Source organism: Macaca nemestrina, chromosome 5 (assembly GCF_043159975.1).
Source record: "Macaca nemestrina isolate mMacNem1 chromosome 5, mMacNem.hap1, whole genome shotgun sequence".
Classification (NCBI taxonomy): domain Eukaryota; kingdom Metazoa; phylum Chordata; class Mammalia; order Primates; family Cercopithecidae; genus Macaca; species Macaca nemestrina.
In genome coordinates this window covers 65,363,926-65,387,726 of record NC_092129.1, presented here as the reverse complement: position 1 = coordinate 65,387,726, position 23,801 = coordinate 65,363,926, and the positions used below count along the sequence as shown (strand labels likewise).

The 23,801-nt window shown below is 37.3% G+C and overlaps 1 protein-coding gene across 4 annotated transcripts in view; it reads right to left on the bottom strand.

The window, feature by feature from the left end:
• Window positions 1-23,513, bottom strand: part of LOC105488986 (androglobin) — a 234,652-nt gene extending 211,139 nt beyond the window's left edge. For all 4 annotated transcript variants that reach the window (XM_011753533.3, XM_011753534.3, XM_011753535.3 and 1 more), the window contains exon 1: window positions 23,361-23,513. In XM_011753533.3, coding sequence (XP_011751835.2) covers window positions 23,361-23,434 — 74 coding nt within the window. In that variant the 5' untranslated portion in view covers window positions 23,435-23,513. The remainder of the gene's footprint in view (window positions 1-23,360) is intronic.
• Between the last annotated feature and the right edge of the window lie 288 nt (window positions 23,514-23,801).

The following is a 23,801-nucleotide window of genomic DNA, read 5'->3' as shown; positions in this document are numbered from 1 at the left end:
TAATAACCTTGAATGTAAATTGATTAAATTATTATATTAACAGATAGAGTGGCTGAATGTATTTTTAAAAAATGATCCAAATATTCTGTCTATAACAAACTCACTTTGCCCTTAACGACGCATACATACTGAGAATTTAGAGATGGAAAAACATATTCAACACAAATAAAACCCAAAAAAGAGCAGAAGTAGCTGTATTTATTCAGATAAAACAGACTTTAAGTCAAGAATCTTTATACATATGGTCATTACATAATGATAAACGGGTAAATACAGCAAGAGGATGTAAAAACTGTGAAAATATATGCACCTAATACTGGAGAACTCAGATATGTAAAGCAAATATTAATAGACATAGAGAGAGAAATGGACTGCAAAACGGGAGTAATGGAGGATTTCAAACCAATAGAGGATTTCAGCATTGGACAGATGATCAAGACAGAAAATCAACAACAAAACACTGGAGTTACACTGCTCTCCAGATGAAAGGGACCTAACAGACATTTACATAACATTTCATCCATCCGCTGCAGAATATACATTTTCTCAACAGAACATGAAACATTCTCCAGGGCAGACCATATGTTAGGTCACAAAACAAGTTTTATCACATTTAAAAAAATCAAAACCACATCAAGTATCTTTTCTGACTATAATGGAATAAAACAAAATGAAAGCAAAAGGAATGTTGGAAACTAAAAATTCATGGTAATTAAACAACATGCACCTGATCAACAAATGTGTAACTGAAGTAATTAAAAAGGAAATTTAAAAATTTATTGAGACAAATAAACATGGAAACACAAGAACTACAGGATATGACAAAAGCAGTTCTAAGGTGAAAGTTTACATGAATAAACACTTCTCATCAAAAAAGAAGAAAGACCACATATCTTAAAAATGCACCTCAAGGAACTAGAAAGGCAAGAACAAACCAAACACCACATTAGTGGAAGAAAAGAAATAATAAATATCAGTGCTATTTCTGATAAATAAAAATATCCAAAAGGCCACAAAATAAAAAGGTTGTTTTTTGAAAAGATAAAACAAATAGAGAAACTTTTAGCTTGACTAAGAAAAAAACAATAAGGCCCAATAAACAAAATCTGAGACAACAAAGGAAATAATATAACTACAAAAATACAAAGGATAATTAGAGACTATTATGGACAACTGTAAACCAACAAATTGGTGTTCTGATGAAAGCCTTTATGATAATCCAATTTCATTTAATAAACAGTAAATATATTTTCTCTTCTTTATGATTTTCTAAATAACATTTTCTTATCTCTAGGTTACTTTATTGTAAGAATGCAGTATATATAACATACACATATGACACACAAAATATGTGTTAATCAAGCTTTTATGTTATCGGTAAGGCTTTCACTCAGCAGTAAGCTACTAGTATTTAAGGTTTTGGGATTCAAAAGTTATACAAAAATTTCCATTGTGCAGGAGTTGGTGCCTCTAAGCCCCATGTTGTTCAAAGAAAAACTGTCCTGGCAAACCGAATTCAACAGCACATTAAAAAAATCATATATTGTGATCAAGTGGGATTCATCCCAGGGATGCTTGGATGGTTCAGCATATGCAAATCAATAAAAGAGATGCATAACATCAACGGAATCAAGAAGAAAAATCGTATAATTATTTCAATAGATAATTGAAAAAGCATTTGATAAAATTTAATAACCCTTCATGATAAAAATTTTAAATAAACTGGGCATAGCAGGAATATGCCTGAAAACAATGAAGGCCACATATAACAAACCCACAGCTAGCATCACACTGAATAGGAAAAACAAAATTGAAAGCCTTTCCTCTAAGATCTGGAACAAGACAGTGATGCCCGCTTTTACCATTTTCATTCACCATTGAATGCGAAGTCCTAGCCAAACAAATTAGGCAAGAGAAAGAAAGAAAGGGCATCCAAACTGCAAAGAAGCCAATTATACTTGCTCACAGGTGACATGATCTTATATTTAGAAAAACCTAATGACTCCACCAAATTACAGAACTGAAAAGTGAATTCAGGAAAGTTGCAGCACACAAATCAACATACAAAAATAGGTAGCATTTTCATACACTAACTGTGAACAATTGAAAAAGAAATCAAGAAAGCAATCTCATTTACAATAGCTAAAAGACAACAAAATACCTACAAATAAATGCAACCAAAGAAGTGAATGATCTCTACAAAGAAAACTAAAATACTGAAAACTGAAAAAAATATTAAAACATTGAAAAGCACAAAAAAAGATGAAAAAACTCTCATTCTTATAAATTGAAATAATTATTAATGTTAAAATATCTATACTAGGCACAGTGATCTACAGACTCAATGCAATCCCTTCCAAAATATCCATGTCATTCTTCAGAGAAATAAATAAAAAAAAACTATTCTAAAATTTGTATGGAACCTCAAATGACACAGAATAACCAAAGCAATCCTGAACAAAAAGGACAAAGCTTGAGGCATCACACTACTTTACCTCAAAATAGATTACAAAACTGTAACAACCAAAGAAGCACGGTTCTGGCAAAACAACAACAACAACAACAAAACCAGACACATAAACTAATGAAGCAGAATAGAGGACCCAGAAATAAATCCACACATTTTTGACAAAGGCACCATTTTTGACAAAGGCACAAAAAACATACATTGAGGGAAAGAACAGTCTTTTTAATAAATGGTACTGGGAAAATTGGATATTCACATGCATAAAAAATGAAACTAGACCCCTGCCTCTCACCATGTACAATGAAACTAGACCCCTGCCTCTCACCATATACAAAAATCAAGTCAAAATGGGTTAAACATTTAAATGTAAGAATTGAAGCTATAAAACTACTAGAAAAAAAGATTGGGAAAATGCTTAAGGTCATTGGTTTGAGCAAATATATATATTTTAATAAGATTTCTAAAGCACAGGCAACACAAGCAAAAATAGACACATGAGATCATATCAAGATAAAAAGCTCCTGTACAGTACAGGAAAAAATTAACAGAGCAAAGAGACAACCTACAGAATGGGCAAAACTATTCACAAACCATCTACCTTACTATCCATTAATAACTAAATATATAGAAAACTTAAACAACTCAATAGCCAAAAAAAAACCCCAAATAATACAATTTAAAAATGGGTAAATGATCTCAATAGACATTTTTCAAAAGAAGACATACAAATGGCCAACACATATATAAAAAATATTCAACATCATTAATCATCAGAGATATACAAATCAAAACCACAGTAAGACACCATCACACCCTCAGTTAAAACGACTATTATCAAAAAGACAAAAAAATAACAAATGCTGGCAAGAACGCTGAGAAAGAGGAAAGCTAGCACACTGCTGGTGGGAATGTAAACTAGTACAGCTACAATGAAAAACAGTGAAGAGTTTCCTCAAAAAAACAAAAATAGAGCTACCATATGATATAGGAATCCCACTAATGGATATATATCCAAAGGAAATGAAGTCAGTATATCAAAAGGATATATGCACTTCCATATTTATTACAATACTATTCATAGTAGCCAAGATATGGAATCAACCTACATGTCCATCAACAGATGAATGGATAAAGAAAATGTCCTATTTAGCCATAAAAATGAAATCCTGTAATCTGCAGCAACAGGGATGAAACTGGAGGACATTATATAAAGTGAAACAAGTCAGGCACAGAAAGATAAATATTCCATATTCTCACTTATAGGTGGAAGCTAAAAAAGTTGATCTCATGGAGGTAGAGAGTAGAATTATGGTTACCAAAGGCTGAGAAGGGTAAGAATTAGGGGGAGCAAAGAGATATTGGTTAATGGGTACAAAAACACAGTTAGATAGGAGTAAGTTCTAGTGTTCAATAGCACAGTAGAGTGACTATATTTAACAATAATTTATTGTATATATCAAAATAGCAGAAAGAGAAGATTTGGAGTGTTCTCAACACAAAGATACAATAAATGTTTGAGGTGTTGGTGATATGGTTTGGATGTCTGTCCACTCCAAATCTCATGTTGAGATGTGATTCCCAGTCATAAAGATGGGGCCTGGTGGGAAGTGATTTGACTGTGGGGGTGGATCCCTCATGAATGGATTAGCACAATCCCCTTGGTGAAGAGTGAGTTTTTACTCAGGTCACCTGAGTTCTGGTTGTTTAAAAGAGTCTGAGACCTCCCCATTTACTCTCTTGCTCCTGCTCTTGGCATGTGACATGCTGTCTCTCTGTCTCATTCTGCCATGATTATAAGCTTCCTGAGGACCCCATCGGAAGTTGAGCAAATGCTGGCACCATGCTTCCTGTACATTCTGCAGAACTGTGAGCCAATTCAACCTCATTTCCTTATAAATTACCCAGCCATTATTCTTTTACAGCAATGCAACAATGGCCTAACTCTGATATCCTAATTACCCTGACTTGATCGTTACACATTGTATGCATTTACCAGAATATCACATGACCCTATAAATATGTACAGTTATGTATTAATAAAAACAAAATAAATAATTATGATTACAAGAAGCCATACAAAATGTGTACATAGGTTTGATTCCATTTATATAAAATTCTAGAAAATACAAACTAATAAAGTGACAGAAAACAGAAGAGTGGTTTCTGGGGACCGATATCAGTAAAGGACAGGATGAAAAGATTACTAAGGGCAGAAGTAAACTTTTTAAAATGATAGATCTGTTTATGTTTTGATAGTGGTGAAGGTTTCACGTGTATAGATGCACATCGGAACTCATCAAAGTGCATCCCTTAAACATGTGCAATGCATTGTATATCAATATATAAAACAGTTGGAAGGAAGGAAGGGAGGGAGGGAGGGAAAGAAAACAAGTCTGGGGATTTTAAAAGTCAACTTCAGGAAATTACAGACATCACTTCATGATAGCAAGAATATCTGTTACTAAACTTTTAATAAATAGTTAAATTTAAATCGACATTCTATTATATTGTTGATTACCTAGTCATATGCAATAAAATTTGTTTTATCCACATATTGTTTTTTATATATATCTATTCTTGGCATATCAAATATCCTACATAATCTGGAGTTGGGAAAAGTGAAAACTGTCTTTATACATAATAAAATTAGTATATAGTACAAAAGTATAAAGCCACTACAGACTTTGAAGCAATAGAAACACAGCTGAATCTTGCTTATATGCACATATAAACATACTGATGCATTCATATATTTGCGTTAATTAGGTTATTTCATAGAAGTAATTCACTGTAGAGATGTTAAAATTTCAATAACATTAGAGTCTGAAATTTTGCCATTGTTTCTTAAGGCATGCTGTTCAGTGTAAGGACATGATTTTATTCATAGTGGGAGGCGATTTACTCATACAATGTGCAACCAGCATGCTGACTTAAGTAGTGTCAGCTAATACCCTCACGGAATCAGAATATGAATAGAATTAGATAATTGAACTCTTTTGGGTCAGGGCATTCTGAGTTTCACTTGGTTTTGCAAAAATTATTTAAATGGCCTTTTAACTTTAAAAGTTCAACATTTATTTATTTTTCAATACATTGTGCTTGGGTAAATGCAAAGATTCAGTTTCTATTCTCAAATAAAATGAATGAGAATAAATAATGCAATAATTAAAATGCAAAGGCACACATGAAGAGGCTTATAACAAAATTTAAAACAAAGTACTTTATTAGTACAGAAGAGAGAGAAAAATTGTTTTCAACTTGGAAAGTAAATGTGGGCTTTATGGCTTCATAGATAGGGACGGAATTAGGTGTAGCACAAAAGTTACTATAAACATAGAAAAGGAAATGGGCAGGGGGTAGAAGTAGAAAAGTAGAATAAAGGTAAATAGTATGGTAGCATTTAGTTGATATAGAGAATAGGTGGGAGCTGAAGCTAGTTGCAGAGCTGATTGCTGAGAGCATTTTTTCTCTCTCTCTCTCTCTCTTTTTTTCTCTCTCCCTCTCTCCCTATCTCCCTTCTTTCATTCTTCCTTTTTCAAAAACAACAGGACCATTCTACCAGCAAAATGGCAGATTACAAAGATTACTGACAGCACTACATATAAAGTAATTCGGATAAGAAAAACCTTGACTAAAGAAAAGGGAACGAGAATGTTTTCTCAAGTGGTTCCACCTAGAGTTTAAAAGGGCCTCAACTAGAGGATGGCAGGGAAGAAAATGAATGTGGAGCCAAGGTGAACAACTGAAAGAACAAAGAAACCACGTGGATGTGATGGGTAAAAGAGAGGGAGAGGTCAAAGATGACTGATCTCTAGAGTTAAGATTACAGGGAAGATAGAAGTAACATTCCCTAAAAATAGCAACATGAGAAGTGTGTATACGATTGGGAGAGAAAAGGATGACTCCCATTAAGACTGATTTAATTTGGAGTAGAGGAGCACATCCAGATACATTCGTCCACTTGAACATGAGCTTAATCGCATGATAAGGTTCAGAGATGTTAATTTAGTAATCTTAAGTAAAGAATAATTGTTTTAATCAAAGGGGAGAGAAGAGAAACTAAGACCATCAGAGAATGACTTAATTTCATAGGTAAGAGACAGAAAACAAGGCAGGAGGCAGATGGGAGAGAGACAAAAACTCCAGGAAAAGATAAAAGAGGCCGGATAGGGCTGCAGTGCCTTATGTTCCCCTGAAGGCACCTGAATCCTTGTGAGAGACAACAACCCAGGAGAGCAGTCTGGGACACAGGCTGCTTCTGCTACTCTGTTTCCAAGCAAAGTAATGCTGGCCACTAAGATCTTAAGCTTTTGCCATTTCCCAGGATATGCCACCTTTCAGCAGCAAAGTTAACATTTGTAAGACGTATGCAAATACATGAAATGGTTTCCATAAAGACTTTAACCAAAATCCATAAAAAAATAGATCTGTAGAACCCAAAGGCTAGTACATGTGCAGGCTCAAACTAATCCCTTTTAAAAACAATTCCCAAGGTGGCTGACTAGATGCATTAGGAAGAGGTTTGCCCAAGAGACTAGGTCATCAAGAAGACAGTCATATTATGAACAGATCTTCAGAAGGAGGGCAGTGAGAGGAGATGCGGGGAGGACACAGACCCTGCACTGAAGGAGGTGGAAGCTGGGGACCCTACATAGGGTTGCCAACACCAGGACTCATTTCTGGCCCTGAGCAGCTACTGGGGGAAGGAGTGAGATAAATAGGCATGGAGTGGTCCACTCTTGCCATGAACTTTCAGAATCCCAGTTGCAGGGGACCCCACGATGCCCACAGACATTTGAGCTGGCATGGAGAGCTTCCTGGAGAGGCAGCAAGGACAGGACTTCAGCCTGTCAGGAGCCCAGAAAATTTGGCACAGGAATGGCTACAGTGGAGCCCAGCCCTCAAGGCTTGTCATGCTCCTCTAGGCGGTTTTGGTCTTTGTTGACAGCTGAACCTGAACAGAACAGGGTTATGCTACCCATTGAATGGGAACAGTCTAATCTGAGCATTTCCCTGTCTACCAGTCTTTCCAAGAGTCCCTGCCTGGCTTCATCTGCTTGCAGCACAGCCTCAGATGCTCAACTGGGGTGCTTTCTAGTACCACTTTCACCAAAAAACCCTGTCTAACCATCGGAGAGCTCCTACAGATGGGCCCCCACCAGCATGTACCTGCCCACAACCCCCGCAACACAATGTTGCCAGCATGCACTCACCTGCAGCTTCCCCTGACTACCGTACCAATGTGCTGGCATATGTAGGTGTATGTGGACCTTTCTACCCTGCCACCCTACTGCCAGCACTGCATGAGCACACATGCAGACCCCATCACCCCGCCATTGGTCTGTCCAAGCCAGCATGCATGTGTGAATGGATCCTGCCACCCTGCAGCCAGCAGTGTGGGCACATGCATGTGGACCTTGACAACTTACCACCAGCACACATTTATAGCAGACCTCACTGTGACACCACCACAATGAAATGCTTTTACTGTGAACCACTCCCCATTGGAGTGTTGTTACCAGCTGACTGGGAATATCTTGGCCCCTCCAATGCAGCAGGTGCTTAACTTCAAGGAGCCAGAGAACAAAATCACAGGCCTGTTCCCAGCCACCCAGGGTTAGAGCATGCAGCCCAGGAGTGCTGATCTTGGCCATGTCCCCCTGAAATTAACCAGAAATGAAGCCAGTTTACTAAACTCAACTTATACCATGGTCAAACCCTCAAGGGCATCAAAGAATATAAAAGAAAAATGCTCCATCCAAATGACAACAACTTCAATGATTAAAGGAATACTAGCCCACACAGATGAGAAAGAACCAGCACAGGAACTGCAGCAATTATAAAAGCCAAAGTGTCTTCTTACCTTCAAATGACCATACTAGCTCCCCAGCAATGGTTCTTAACCAGACTCAAATGACTGAAATGACAGACATAAAATTCAGATTCTAGATGGTAACATAGGTTACGGAGATTCAGGAGAAAGTTGAAAACCAATCCAACAAATTTAAGGAATCCAGTAAAATGATTTGAGAGCTGAAAAATGAAATAGCCATTTTAAGGAAAAGCCAAACTCATCTGACAGAGCTGAAAAACTCACTACAGGAATTTCATAACACAATTAGTAGTATTAACAGCAGAATAGACCAATATAAAGAAATGATCTCAGAATTTAAGGACATTGTCCATGAAAATTTCTTCAATCTCAATAGAGAGGTTGACACTCAAATTCAGGAAATTTAGAAAACCCCTGAGAGATGCTACACAAGGTCACCATCCCCAAGACATATAGTAATCAAATTCTCCAAGATTCATGCAAATGAAAGAAATATTAAAGGCAGCTAGAGAGAAGGGGCAGGTCACCTACGCCTAAATAATAAAAAAATCTACCAACCAGAAAAAGCTCTGGCCCAGATGGATTCACTGCTAAAAGGGAATCTCATCAGTCTAACAGAAGATCTTTCAGCAGAAACCCTACAACCAGAAGAAATTGGAGGCCTATATTCAAGATCCTTAAAGAAAAGAAATTCCAACCAAGAATTTCATATCCAGCCAAACTAAGCTTCATAACTGAAGTAGAAATAAAATCCTTTTCAAACAAGCATATGCTAAGGGAATTCATTACCACCAGACCTCCTTTAAAAGAGGTCCTTAAGGGAGTGCTAAATATGGAAATGAAAGATTGTTGCTGGCCACCACAAAAAGACGCTAAAGTATATTGACGCTATAAATCACCCACATTGACACTATAAGTCAACTATGGAATTAACACTATAAATAAACTACACAATAAAGTCTACCATTGATACTATAAATCAACTACACAGACAAGTCTACATAACAACCAACTAACAACATGATGACAGAATCAAATCCACACTTTGTTAACCCTGAATATATATGGGCTAAACATCCCACTTAAAAGGCACAGAGTGGTAAGTTGGATAAAGAAGCAGAACTTAAGATAGTTTCATGCTATCTTCAGGAGACCCATCTCACATGCAATGACAACCATATGCTCAAAGTAAAGGGATAGAGAAAGATCTATCAAGTAAATAGAAAACAAAAAGGAGCAAAAGTTGCTATTCTTATTTCAGACAAAACGGACTTTAAGCCAACAACAATCGAAAGGGACAAAGAAGACGATTAAATAATGATAAAGGGCTCAGATCAAAAAGAAGACTTAACTATCCTAAATATATGCATCCAAAACTGGGGCACCCAGATTCATCGAACAAGTTCCTAGAAAACTATGAAGAGACTTAGATAACCACACAATAATACTGGGAGACCTTAACACCCCACTGACAGTATTAGACAGATCATCAAGGCAGAAAATTAAAAAAGATATTAAGGATCTAAACTCGACACATGACCAAATGGACCTGACAGACATCTACAGAACACTCCACCCAATAAAAACAGAATATGCATTCTTCACATTTTCACATGGCACATACTGTAAAATCAACCATATCTTAGACAACAAAGAAATTCTCAACAAATTGAAAAAAGTTTGAAATCATACCAACCACTCTTGCACCACAGTGTTATAAGAAGTAATCAAAACCAAGATCTCTAAAACTCATATAATTAAGTGGAAATTAAACAACATGTTCCTGAAATGACTTTTGGGTAAGCAATGAAATTAAGGCAGAAACCAAGAAATTCTTTGAAACTAATGAAAACAAAGATACAACATACAAGACTCTCTGGGACACTGCTAAAGCAGTGTTAAAAGGGAATTTTATATTGCTAAATGCCCACATCATAAAGTTACATGCTTCTCACATTAACAATCTAACATCACAACAAGAGGAACTAGAAAAACAATAGCAAACAACCACAAAGCTAGAAGGGGGAAGAAATAACCAAAGTTAGAGACATACTGAAAGAAATGGAAACACACAAAAAATACAAATGATCAACAAAACCAAAAGTTATTTTGTTAGAAAAAATAAATAAGACTGACAGACTGTTAGCTACATTAATACTAATAAAAAAACACATGACCACTGCCTCCACAGAAATACAAAAAAAAAAAAAAAAAAAAAAAAAAAAAAACCCTCAGAGACTATTACAAACAGCTCTAGGCAAAAAAACTAAAAATCCTAGAAGAAATGGATAAATTCCTGGAAACATACAACCTACCAAGTTTGAACCAGGAAGAAACTGAAATCCTGAAAAGACTAATGACATGTTCCAAAATTCCTGGAAACATACAACCTACCAAGTTTGAACCAGGAAGAAACTGAAATCCTGAAAAGACTAATGACATGTTCCAAAATTGAATCAGTAATAAAAAAAAAAAACTCTACTAACCAGAAAAATCTCTGAACCAGATGGATTCACTGCAGAATTCTACCAGACATACAAAGAAGAGCTGGTACCAATCCCTCTGAAATGACTCCAACACATCAAGGAGGTGGGACCCCTCCCTACCTCATTCTATGAAGCCAGCATCATTCTGATACCAAATCCTGGTAGAGACACAATGTAAAAAGTCCCAAAACAAAACCTTCAGGACAATGTTCTTGATGGACACAGATGCTAAAATCCTCAAAAAAATACTAACAAACCAAATCCAGCAGCACATCAAAAAGCTAATTCACCACAATCAAGTAGGCATTATTCATGGGATGCAAGGTTGGTTCAACAAAAGCAAATCAATAAACATTATTCATCACATAAGCAGAACTGAAAACAAAAACCACATGATCATCTCAATATACTAAATAAAGGCTTTTGATAAAAATCTGTTACCCCCCTTCACATTAAAAACTGAACAAACTAGGCATTTAAGGAACATACACCAAAATAATAAGAGCCATTTATGAAAAACTACAGCCAGCATTATACTGAATGGGCAAAAGATGGAAAGATTCCCCTTGAGAACCAGAACATGAAAAGGATGCCTACTCTCACCACTCCTATTCCAAATAGCTCTGGAAGTCCTAGCCAGAGCAATAAGGCAAGAAAAATACATAAAAGGCATACAAATAGGAATAGAGAAAGTCAAAGTATCTCCCTTTGTAGACTGTATGATTCTATACATAGTAAACTCTAAAGTTTCAGCCCAATGGCTCTTAGACCTGATAACTTCATCAAAGTTTCAGGATACAAAACCAATGTACCAAAATCAGTAGCATTTATATACACCAAAAACATCCAAGCTGAGATCCAATTAAAAATGCAATCCCATTCACAATAGCCACAAAAGAATAGAATACCTAGGTATACAGCTAACCAAGGAGGTGAAAGAACTTTACATGAAGGATTACAAAATATTGCTTAAAGAAATCAGAGATGACACAAATAATTGGAAAAACATCCCATGCTCATGGATAGGAAAAATCAATATTGTTAAAATGATCATGCTGCCCAAAGCAATTTAGAGATTTAGTGCTATTCCTATCAATATACCCATGTCATTTTACACAGAATTGGAAAAAAAACTATCATAAAATGCATATGGAACCAAAAAAGAACCCAAATAGCCAAGACGATCCTATGCAAAAAGAACAAAGCTGGAGGCATCATGTTTGCCAACTTCAAACTATGCTACAAGGCTACAGTGACTGAAGCAGCATGATACTGATACAAAAACAGACACACAGACCAATGGAACAGGTTACAGAACATGGAAATAAAGTTACCTACCTACAACCATCTGATCTTCGACAAAGTCAACAATAACAAGCAATGTGGAAAGGACTTTCTATTCAATAAATGGTACTGGGATAACTGACCAGCCATATATAGAAGATTGAAACTGGACCCCTTTCTTTCACCATGTACATAAAGCAACTGAAGATGGATTAAAGATTTAAATGGAAAATGTAAAACTGTTTAAAAAACACCCTAGAAGAAAAGCTAGGAGATACCATTCTGGACATATGCCCTGGAAGTATTTTATGATGAAGGCTCCAAAAGCAATTGCAACAAAAACAAAAATTGACTAGCGGGACTTAATTAAACTAAAGAGCTTCTCCAAAGTAAAAGAAACTATCAACAAAGTAAACGAACAGCCTACAGAATGGAAGAAAATATTTGCAAACTATGCATCTGACAACAGTTTAATATCTAGAATCTATAAGGAACTTAAATCAACAAGCAAAAAACATACAACCCTACTTAAAATGGATAAAGGACATAAACAGACAGCCAACAAGCAAAGGAAAAAATGCTCAACATCACTAATCATCAGAGAAATACCAATCAATCATCTCACACCATTAAGAATGAATATTACAAAAAGTCAAAAAATAACAGATGCAGGTGAAGTTTAGGGAAAAGAGGATACTTGTATATTGGTGGAGGGTATGCAAATTTGTTCAGCCATTTCCAAGAAAGCAATTTGGAGATTTCTCAAAGAATTTAAAACAGGACCATCATTTGACCCAGAAATCCCTTTCGTGGGTATATACCCAAGGGAATATAAGTCATTCTACCATAAAGACACATGCATGTGTATATTCATTGTAGCACTATTCACAACAGCAAAGGCATAGAATCAACCAAGGTGCCCATCAACGGTGGGATGGATAAAGGAAATGTAGTACATATACACCATGGAATACTATGCAGTCATAAAAAATGAAACTATGTCCTTTGCCACAACCTGGATGGAAATGGATGCCATTATCCTAAGCGAATTAATACAGGAACAGAAAACCAAATACTACATGTTCTCACTTATAAATAGTAGCTAAACACTGAGCACATAGAACACAAATAAGGGAACAATAGATACCAGGGCCTACTTGAGGGTGGAGGTTGGAGGATGAGGAGGATGGAAAAACTACCTATCTGATGCTGTACTGAGGACCTGGTTGGTGAAATAATTTGTAAACCAAACTCCAGCAACATGCAATTTACCCATATAAGAAACCTGCACATGTATCATTGAAACTAAATTTGAAAGGGAAAAGTAAATAAGCAAAAAAAAAAAAAAAAAAAAAAAAGGAACTGCCAACCATTTTGCTCATAACCTCTTTGTGGTACAAAGTAGTTTCAAATTGATCTTAGATCCTGACTCAAGGTAGAACAAAGATGAGGCTTTGATACAAATTTCTAATTAATTAATTTGCATTTTTCAGTATGCTGAAAGGGCCCCATTGGCAATTTGCACAGGACAGCCTTCACCCTTGACCTTAACCTAACCTGATTAAACTCGGTTTTTTCCCAGGTATTTCTGGTTCATACCTGGGACAGAAGTAAGGAAAATAGTTCTCAGTTCTTCCTACTTTCTGTCCCTTTGCCTTTATGTCCATAAGGTTTTTTGTTTGTTCTGTTTTGTTTTGTTTTGAGACAGAGTCTTGCTCTGTCACCAGGCTGGAGTGTAATGGCACAATTTCCACTTACTGCAGACTTTGCCTCCCTGATTCAAGCGATTCTCCTGACTCACCCTCCCAAGTAGCTGGGACTACAGGCGTGTGCCACCAAGCCCAGCTAATTTTTGTATTTTTAGTAGAGAAGTAGAGACGGGGTTTCACCATGTTGGGCAGGATGGTCTCAATCTCTTAACCTCGTGATCCGCCTGGCTCAGCCCCCCAAAGTGCTGGGATTACAGGTGTGAGCCACTGCGCCCAGCCTATCCATAAAGTTTTAATAACCTGTAGCTTTTTTATTAATTTAATAATTCACCTGGATACATATCATCCCCTTGGATTTAGTAGATAGCTACCCTGAATATGGCTATACACACACACACACACACACACACACACACACACACAAATAGTAATTTCTAAATAGTACCACTCAGAAATAAATGCTGCAGAAACTTTGATGAGAAGCTGAGCAATAGCTTTGGGTTGACTCTGGCCTCTGAGAATCTCTGGAAAGCAAGCAAGTGTGGGCAGATCGGTCCGAAAGTATGCTGAACTGGAGACGGTGAGGTGAGGAAACAGAGGTAAAATGGGCATATTAATCTTCTGAGAATCTAACTGAAGTAATATATTAAATTCTGATGTTTAATATATTAATTAATTAATATCACCAGGTCAGAAAGCTGGAAAAAAATAATTACAAAATATTTGGATTATGGCCTTCATTTTGACACCACCAACAACTAAAAAAGAGACCCCAAAAAATAAGAAAAGAAAAAACAAATACATGCTTATTTACTTTAAAAATGTACTATATGCTAATTCAGCCATACAAATTAACATAGCTATAGCCTTAAAACCTGTACTTAATTAGCTTGTAGCTACCCTGGGAAGGAATGTTAAAATAAAATTTCAAAGCACCTTGTTGGCCACTTGTGTACCATGGCATGACAACATATACATATATTCATTATCAAGGTTGAAAATAAGAAAGATTAGTAATGTTTCTATCCAATCTTTCATATTATACAAATTCCTTGATTTAAATAATTTGTGGACAAAAACAAGAAATGGGGAAAGGATTCTCTATTTAATAAATGGTGCTGGGAAAATTGGCTAGCCATAAGTAGAAAGCTGAAACTGGATCCTTTCCTTACTCCTTATATGAAAATTAATTCAAGATGGATTAGAGATTTAAATGTTAGACCTAAAGCCACAAAAACCCTAGAAGAAAACCTAGGTAATACCATTCAGGACATAGGCATGGGCAAGGACTTCATGTCTAAAACACCAAAAGCAATGGCAACAGAAGCCAAAATTGACAAATGGGATCTAATTAAACCAAAGAGCTTCTGCACAGCAAAAGAAAATACCATCAAAGTGAACAGGCAACCTACAGAATGGGAGACAATTTTTGCAATCTACTCATCTGACAAAGGGCTAATATCCAGAACCTATAAAGAACTCAATCAAATTTACAAGAAAAAACAACAAACAACCCCATCAAAAAGTGGGCAAAGGATATGAACAGACACTTCTCAAAAGGAGACATTTATGCAGCCAACAGACACATGAAAAAATGCTCATCATCACTTGCCATCAGAGAAATGCAAATCAAAACCATAATGAGATACCATCTCACACCAGTTAGAATGGCAATCATTAAAAAATCAGGAAACAACAGGTGCTGGAGAGGATGTGGAGAAACAGGAACACTTTTACACTGTTGGTGGGACTGTAAACTAGTTCAACCATTGTGGAAAACAGTGTGGCGATTCCTCAAGGATCTAGAACTAGAAATACCATTCGATCCAGCCATCCCATTACTGGGGATATACCCAAAGGATTATAAGTCATGCTGCTATAAAGACACATGCACACGTATGTTTATTGTGGCACTATTCACAATAGCAAAGACTTGGAATCAACCCAAATGTCCATCAGTGACAGACTGCATTAAGAAAATGTGGCACATATACCCTATGGAATACTATGCAGCCATAAAAAATGATGAGTTCGTGTCCTTTGTAGGGACATGGATACAGCTGGAAACCATCATTCTCAGCAAACTATCGCAAGAACAGAAAACCAAATACTGCATGTTCTCACTCATAGGTGGGAATTGAACAATGAGATCACTTGGACATAGGAAGGGGAACATCACACACTGGGTCCTGTTGTGGGGAGAGGGGAGCGGGGAGGGATAGCATTAGGAGATATACCTAATTTGTGACCTAGAAGTGTCAAAGTAATATTAAAGTCAATTAAAATCTTTACATAGCCACTTTTGATTAAGTTACTATTATTTTGCTCATCTAGAACAGGGTTCCCCAACCCCTAGGTCACTGCAGTACCAGTACAGGTCCATGGACTGTTAGGAACTGGGCTATACAGCAGGAAGTGAGCAGTGGGTGAGCATGCACTACCGCCTGAGCTCTGCCTCCTGTCAGATCAGTGAACACATTACATTCTCATAGGAGCACGAACCCTATTGTGAACTGCGCGTGTGAGGGATCTAGGCTGTGCACTCATATGAGAAGCTATTAGGTTGTGCACTCTTTATGAGAAATACTGCATTCCCCCTGCCCACCCTCATTGGTGGAAAATCGTCTTCCACAAAACCGATCCTGCTCCCTGATGCCAAAAACGTTGGGGACCACTAATCTAAAAGTATTAGCAGCAGTGTTATTAGTTTCAAAGAATAAAATTGATTATGTTTTTAGGTAACAACAAAGTACTGATTCCATTAGTTTGTTAATTTATGTCTTTTCAGTCTAATTCGACCTCTATAATAATTCTACAGAGTAAACAGAATTGTTTCTCCCTCAAAACTACCAATTGGATGATTAAGAAAAGATTTCATTACCAGAGATAATTCTTAAATTGTGCCAAATTACTAAACAAATGCTCAGATTGAGACTATTTCAAAGGGAGAACTAAAGGCCCTATTAAAAATAAAGGGGTATCCTCATTAAACATGGAATTTTGCTGTGTTTTTTACACTTAAAAACATACAACTGACATTTGTAAAATGTCCAAATCTGTGCCAAGTGTTGTCCCGGGTGCTGCAGATGACTATGACAGGGCCTTTACCCTCTGGGCTCTCCCAGTTTCTGTCTGGTTCTGAGTCAGGGGGTTTATGGTTTAGCTCCTGCACTGAGTTTGCTGTTCAACTCAATTAAGTTACACATGCATTTATGAAATATATAATATAAAATATATATTCAGGCCCTAGAGAGAATGCAAAGTAAGTAAGGCAAGGCATTCAGAAATCTGTCACTGAATTTTATTTAAATATTTTTTATTTTCTTTTTCAGACAGAATGGCATCCTGGCCTGGACATCACCATCATATATTAAAACTGCAACTGGAGACCAGAAACTTGGCTTGTATAGTCTTTAACCACAATCATCTAACAGATCTGCTGTGCACGGTGCACACTCATATCCCATTTAATATGTTCCTCACTATCGTCAGGAGGATCAAGAATCACGCATTCCCCCATTATCTCAGACCATCACTATTTCTTATAGTGATTTCTAATCCAGCATAAATTCTATGTAATTGTCAAATTGTACATCATAAATCACCATTTTGACGTTTGAAACCATGTGTATTTCCCCACTATATATAGTTTGAATTATTTAATCTATCCCTGTCATTCTGCTGGATACTCATCTTAGATGCTTTATGATTCAACTTGGATGACCTGTGCCCCACTTTCCTGTTGCCTGCACTAACCACCCCACTAACCTGTGCCTTTTGAAATGCAAGAGTGGCTATTAGACAGAGGCAATGAAAAACCAGCCCCAGTTGGAAGTGTTCTTCCTCTTCTCTAACTCATTTTAGGAGTCTCATGATTTCTCTACTTTACCCCCACACCAATGCATGATTCCTTCTATGACTTCCAACAAGTTTCTCCTGTCAAATGTGCCATTACTCTGTATCTCCTGGTTACTTCTATATGAATCCTCCCTTCCCTGGCCCCAGAGTATAAATCCCTTGACAGAAAGCATCATGTTTCAGAATTCCTTATTACCTAGGGCCTACCAGTGCCTTAGGCATGGGCAATGCTCAATAAACAATTGGGAAATAGACATAAAGAATAAGCTATCCTCTGGGAAAGTTTCTGTCACTGAAGTTGATTTTTTTTTTTTTCATTTTTAAGGTGCACTTTTATTCAACTGGTCTAAAGTCAATGTACAGGTAAGCCCCGGCTGCCTCCACCCGCTCCCAGGGAGAGCAAAAGCCTTCATACATCTCAAATTGCGGGACAAAAAAGGGGGTGCAAAAAGGCTGATCATTCAAAATAAAACAAAATACAAAAGTATTAAGGTGAAGATTTTTAAAATGTTGCAGTATATTATTTACACAAAAGCAATGCTATCACCTCCCCTTTGTGGACTTGGGAGAGGACTGGGCCATTCTCATTAGAGAGAAGTGAGGTGGCTTTTAGGAGGACAAGGGACTTCCTGTAACAATGCATCTCATGATATTTGGAATGGCTACCAAAAAAAGAACAATGTACAAAGTCCTTGGCCATATTGTAGAACTTTGAGGGATGCTCACTCTAACCGACCTTTTAAATTTGTTAATTGACTATAGTTGTTGAGTTCCACACAGGTCACCTGGGGAAATCACAAGACTCAGGTGACCGCTGGGTTGTTGACAGTTTCACCTCCTCTGCCTTCTGGTGTGAGCTATGCGAACTGGACCTCAGGTTACAGAGAGCACCTCCCTAATGTGTCCTGCTGACTTAGGGGAGGTTTCTTTTCTGAACGCTGCAGGTAGAGGAACTTATTAGGTACCAACCTCTGTTGCATAGTTTCATTAGATTATCTCTCTCTTGGGCCTCAGACAACCAAGAAAGAATTCACTTAATCTAATACACAGCAAGATATTTATTCCTCTATTTTATGTTGGTTTTCATTGTATTAAATCTTGAATTCGGCTTTTGTAATAGTATCCTTTTCAAATTTCCTATAGAGAGACATGTTGATCATTTTTGAAAATTCTATAAAATTTAGATGTTCGTTTTAGTCATAAGTTAGATTAACTTGAAAATTATGAAATATATTTCATTCTGTTTTTGAAAGAGGCTTAATATTATTTTATAAGTACAAATCTACAAGGCTATATGGTTCTTGTTAGTTTAACAGATGACCTGTTTTTCAATCTTGGTTTGAATGTCCTTTTGGAAGTGAAAAAAATTTTATGGCTATAAACATCAAATTGTGTCCCTATCTCAAACTTCCCATTAAGGTTCCAATGGGAACCTTAATTTTAGTGTATAAAGTTTATACATTAATACTGTCAATACTTAAATTGCATGACTTCTTTTGTTTCTGTTGTGTTGTCTTTGATATACACAAATTATATTTAGTACTTCCAAGAAGATCAAATTTTTGTCTTGATATCACTACAAATCAATCCAGTGGCATCTAATTGGTGAATGAATCTCTGTAGCATCTATTAGTTTTCAAATCAATTAGACTGATCAATTAATTTAAATGTGTTTATAATTGCTAATTGTTATTAGTTTATATTACAGACTGCATATCAGTGACTCCCCTCCCAATATACACATCTTAAAATGTTAATTCTCAATGGAATAGTTTTAGGACGTGGGGTCTTTGGAAGGTAATTAGGTTATGAGGGTGGGACCTCATGATGCGATTATTGTCCTATAAGAAAAGTAACAGAACTAACCAGCCTTCTCTCTCTAGCATGTGAGGATACAAAAACATGGATATCTGTGAGTTAAGTAGAGCAGCCGTCCTCAAACTTTTTGGCACACAGGGATCAGTTTCATGGAAGACAATTTTTTCCACGGATGGAGAGGGGGATGCATTAGATTCTTGTAAAGATCATACAACCTAGATCCCTTGTATGCACAGTTTACGATAGGATTTGCACTCCTATGAGAATTTAATGCCACTGCTAATCTGACAGGAGGGAGAGCTCAGGTGGAAATGTGGAAATGTTGACTCCCCTGCCTGTCACCTCCTGCTGCGCAGCCCAGGTCCTTACAGGCCATGGACCAGACTGGTACTGATCCACAGCCCCAGTGCGTGGGGATCCCTGAAGTAGAGAGCCTTCCCCGAACCTGACCATGCTGGCACCCTGCTTGTTGACTTCTAGCCTCCAGAACTGTGGGAAACAAATGTTTGTTATTTAAGCTACCCAGTCTATGGTATTCTGTTACAGTAGCTCAAACTAAGATACTGATAACGAGAGTTAAAATCTGTGACAGTTGTGATGTTATGTTAAAGTTATATTATGTTAAAAATTGTTATGTTAAAAGATGATTAACAGGACAATTAATTAAACCGTGGTTTTAAACATTTTACTGTAACAAAATCCCCTCACTAATTATGGGTCCAGTGAAGTTAAAAAATATATCTGATAAAATCATGGAAACTTAGAACTGGAGGAAAATATAAAGCAGGGAAGGGAGAACAGGACATGTTGGGGTAAGAGTAACTTTAATTAAAGGGCTCCCCCTTTAAAGAAGAGAAAACTAAATGTCAGAATAGAAAATGACTTGTCCAATGTCAAAAAACTGATGCCAGAGTGAATCACCCTAGAATAGTGATTTCATACTGGCTGATACAGAGAACTAGGAAATAGATAAAATAGAAATTGTTTAATGTAAAAACCTTACAGCTTAGTTACCTGGAATAGTTTTTCTTGGTGATTCAAAGTTATATTTACTTATTAATGTGAACATAGATGATTCTACTGTAATCAGTTGTAACATCTCAGTTTTTGAACTTTGCCAATGGCAGATCAAAAAGGAAAGAGAAGGAAAATTGGGCTTCAATCAAATTCAGAAGGAATGAAAACCAAGGCGGATAACATAACTATTAGCTCATTTAATAAACACATGGTGACTTTTTTTGTGTGCTAGTTGCCATATGAGGCAAAAGCCAAACATGACATTTATTCCCAGTCTGACACATAATTTTAGGGCAAAAGAGAGATGCCAGAGATGGCATCTCTAGGAGAATAAGATTCTATTGCATAGCCATTTTCAAGGTTCTGAAGACTTTCTTTTATTTCTGTATCCAGTACCATGTTAGAGTCGGTCGCATTTATTGGATGTGTAAACACAAGGTGTGGTAAAATGACATAAAACCTTACTCTAAATCTCCCAGTGTATTTTAAATAAAGGGCCTTGCTAGACTTTGATCTCTGTGCCTCATACTAAGTGACACTTTGTCTGTCCTACATCTAGGGGTGAGCTTTGGTTCTGTGATTAGTTCTTCAGTTAAACTTAGAAGATAGACTTGATTTATAATGAACTTAACATCCTATCATTTAATGCTACAGAAAAATCTAATGATTTAGTGTTTGATGCTCAATAGATAGTTTCTAACAAATCTTAGCTTTTAAAAAATAACTCTTTGCCCTTCCTCTTCTATTTTCATAAATATATGCATACATTTTTATTGACATAATTCACATATTTTCTAGAAAAAACATATTAGACATTTATTACTATCTCAAAAAGAAATAAGAATTCTTAGTAAGAAGAGAGTTTGCATCTTACCAGTGGGGATCTAGTTTCTATTGTGTAATACAACCATCACAGGATCAGGGCAAGTAATATGTTTTATGGTGTCTGGTTTGATAAGTTTCTTTATGGGAGTTAACAGTCACATCTCTTTCAGGATATAAACTCATTAAAGTCCAAGATTTTCCCGAAGCTCCTAAAGAGTTGTGAGCCTTCAATGTGCATTACTTATAACATCAGTGACTTAGTTATTTGTGTGTGTGTATGGTGGGGGGTGTATTCAAAATTCTTTTGCAATCCTTTAATGTCTCCTAGTTAAGAGAGTCACTCATTCATTCACTAAACACTTTTGAGAGCTACTATGTATGACCTTGGAACTACTCTAAGTACTAAGAATTCAACAGTATATAAAATAGAAAAGGAAAAATCCCTGCCTTTCCTATTGGGAAGACAAATGTAAAAAAAATGTAGTTTTTAAAAAGTGAAATATATAGCATGTTAAATGAGCAAAAAAAAGTCAGTGAAAATAAACAAAGCAGTGAAGGAAGTCAGGGAGCTTTGTTTTGTTTTGTTTTGTTTTGGCAGAGAAGTAGAGGTTGTAATTTTAAATCAAGTGGCCAAAGAAGCTAACGGGAGAAAATGATATTTAGGTACACTCCTGAAGGAAGGGAGAGAGAAAATCATATAGATATTTGAGCAGAAAAGCTTTCCAATATGGGAAACAGCAAGTGTAAAGGCCTGCGGTGGGAACAATCCTGAGATGACTCAGGGAGTGGAGAGGAAGCTAGTGGAACATAACGTTAGAGAAGTAATTAGAGGCCTGATTCTGACGGGGCTCCTTGGCCTTGGATCTAGAGGAATGGAAACCCTTAGACAATGCTGAAAAGACCTGACTTTGGTACACAGAAGTAGAGCAATCCTATTAGATATGTAATATCTACATAAAATTGTATATGTAATATTACTTATATATATTATTTCTAAAATTTAAGCTAGTAAAAGGAGTGGATTATCTGCCAGGTAATTGGAAACCTGCTTATGAGAGAGGTTAGAACTAAGGGACTAGATATTCACAGACATGGGAATGAGTCTGGGAGAAGAATTCACAAAGAGAAAGAGTTTAAATCCTAGGGATCAGTGAATCCTAGGGATCAGTGCAATGTGGAAGGAAATGGAGAAACAGGCATCAAAGATGTAAAACTTCAATTTGAAATGATTGATTGCATCGCCCTTCCCATCAGGCAGAGCGTGAAGAACATGAATGATCCCACTGAAGCAGGGCTGGCAGCTGGGATTCTCACAGTGGGAATGAACGTTAGAAATGGCGTTAAGTTTAAACAATAGCCCCAGTCCTGTGCTGCTGATAACTGGATATCTCTAGGGAAACCGACCAAAGAAAATAATAATCGTGGGGAAGTACAGCCTAAGACACACCACCTAACACCAGCCCAGGACAAAGGCACCATAAAGATTCCCTGATCGAGGGTCTACTTCTACTTTCTCAGAGTAAACGTTAGAGTAACATGAACTATACATTTATGCTGTTTGAAGGTTTTGAAGCCACTTTATGTCTGATTATATCTGATTAAAGGTCGGAGTCGTTGGACCGGGCAGAAGCATACTAGCAAATCACCATTAAGGTGAAATGTGTCCATGTCTGTCTGTCCTTCTCTGTCTGTATTTCTGGGGCCATGCAGATGTGGCTTTAACCAGAAGTCTTTGAGATATGCCTCTTTCTTAGGAAAGCTATGGCCCTTCTAACTGTCTGAGAGGGCTATGAAGGAGAGGAGGGGTGGGAGATTCACCCATGGGAGCCGAGCACCCAAAGCAAGAAAATCAGGGGCTCTGGGAAAGGAAGTGAGTCAAGACAGGTAAGAGAGAAGTATGAGAGCAAGCACCTCCTGGATCTGGTTTACTAGAGAAGACAAGCTGCGAGGAGGCCACTAAACTTCTGCCCTGGCAGAGTTTGCTACAGGGAGGCAGCCCCAGAACTAGTGGTGATGCCGAGGGATTAGGCCAAGGGATGGAAGGGCAGGCAGAGGTCCCTTACTCTTTCGATTTATCCGATCCGTGCGCCGAGTTGATACGATGCACCTCTTTCTTTTTGGTTTGTTTGGAGGCCATGGCAGAAGCCGATCTATGCAGGGCTGAGCTCTGAGCAAAGAGCCTGCGGGCGCGCTCAGGTTGAGCGTCTGCGTTGCCAGGAGACGGCGTCCGGCGTCTAGCGTCCCTGAGAGCCGGGGCGGGTCCCTGGGGGCGGGCTCTGGGGCTTCTGGCTGCAGTGAGACGCAAGCGCCTAAACTCAAATCCCACATCCCCGTGGAGGATCTTGGAGTTGGTGTCTGGAGAGAAATCGAGGTTCTGGGGCGTGGGTTTGACATTAGGATTACTGCGCAGCCCTGATTAATTGGCGTTCTTTTCTGCAGGACCCACTCTGCCTGGCTTTGCCCTTAGGAACCATAGACATTTGTCGACTCTTGAATATTCAGCT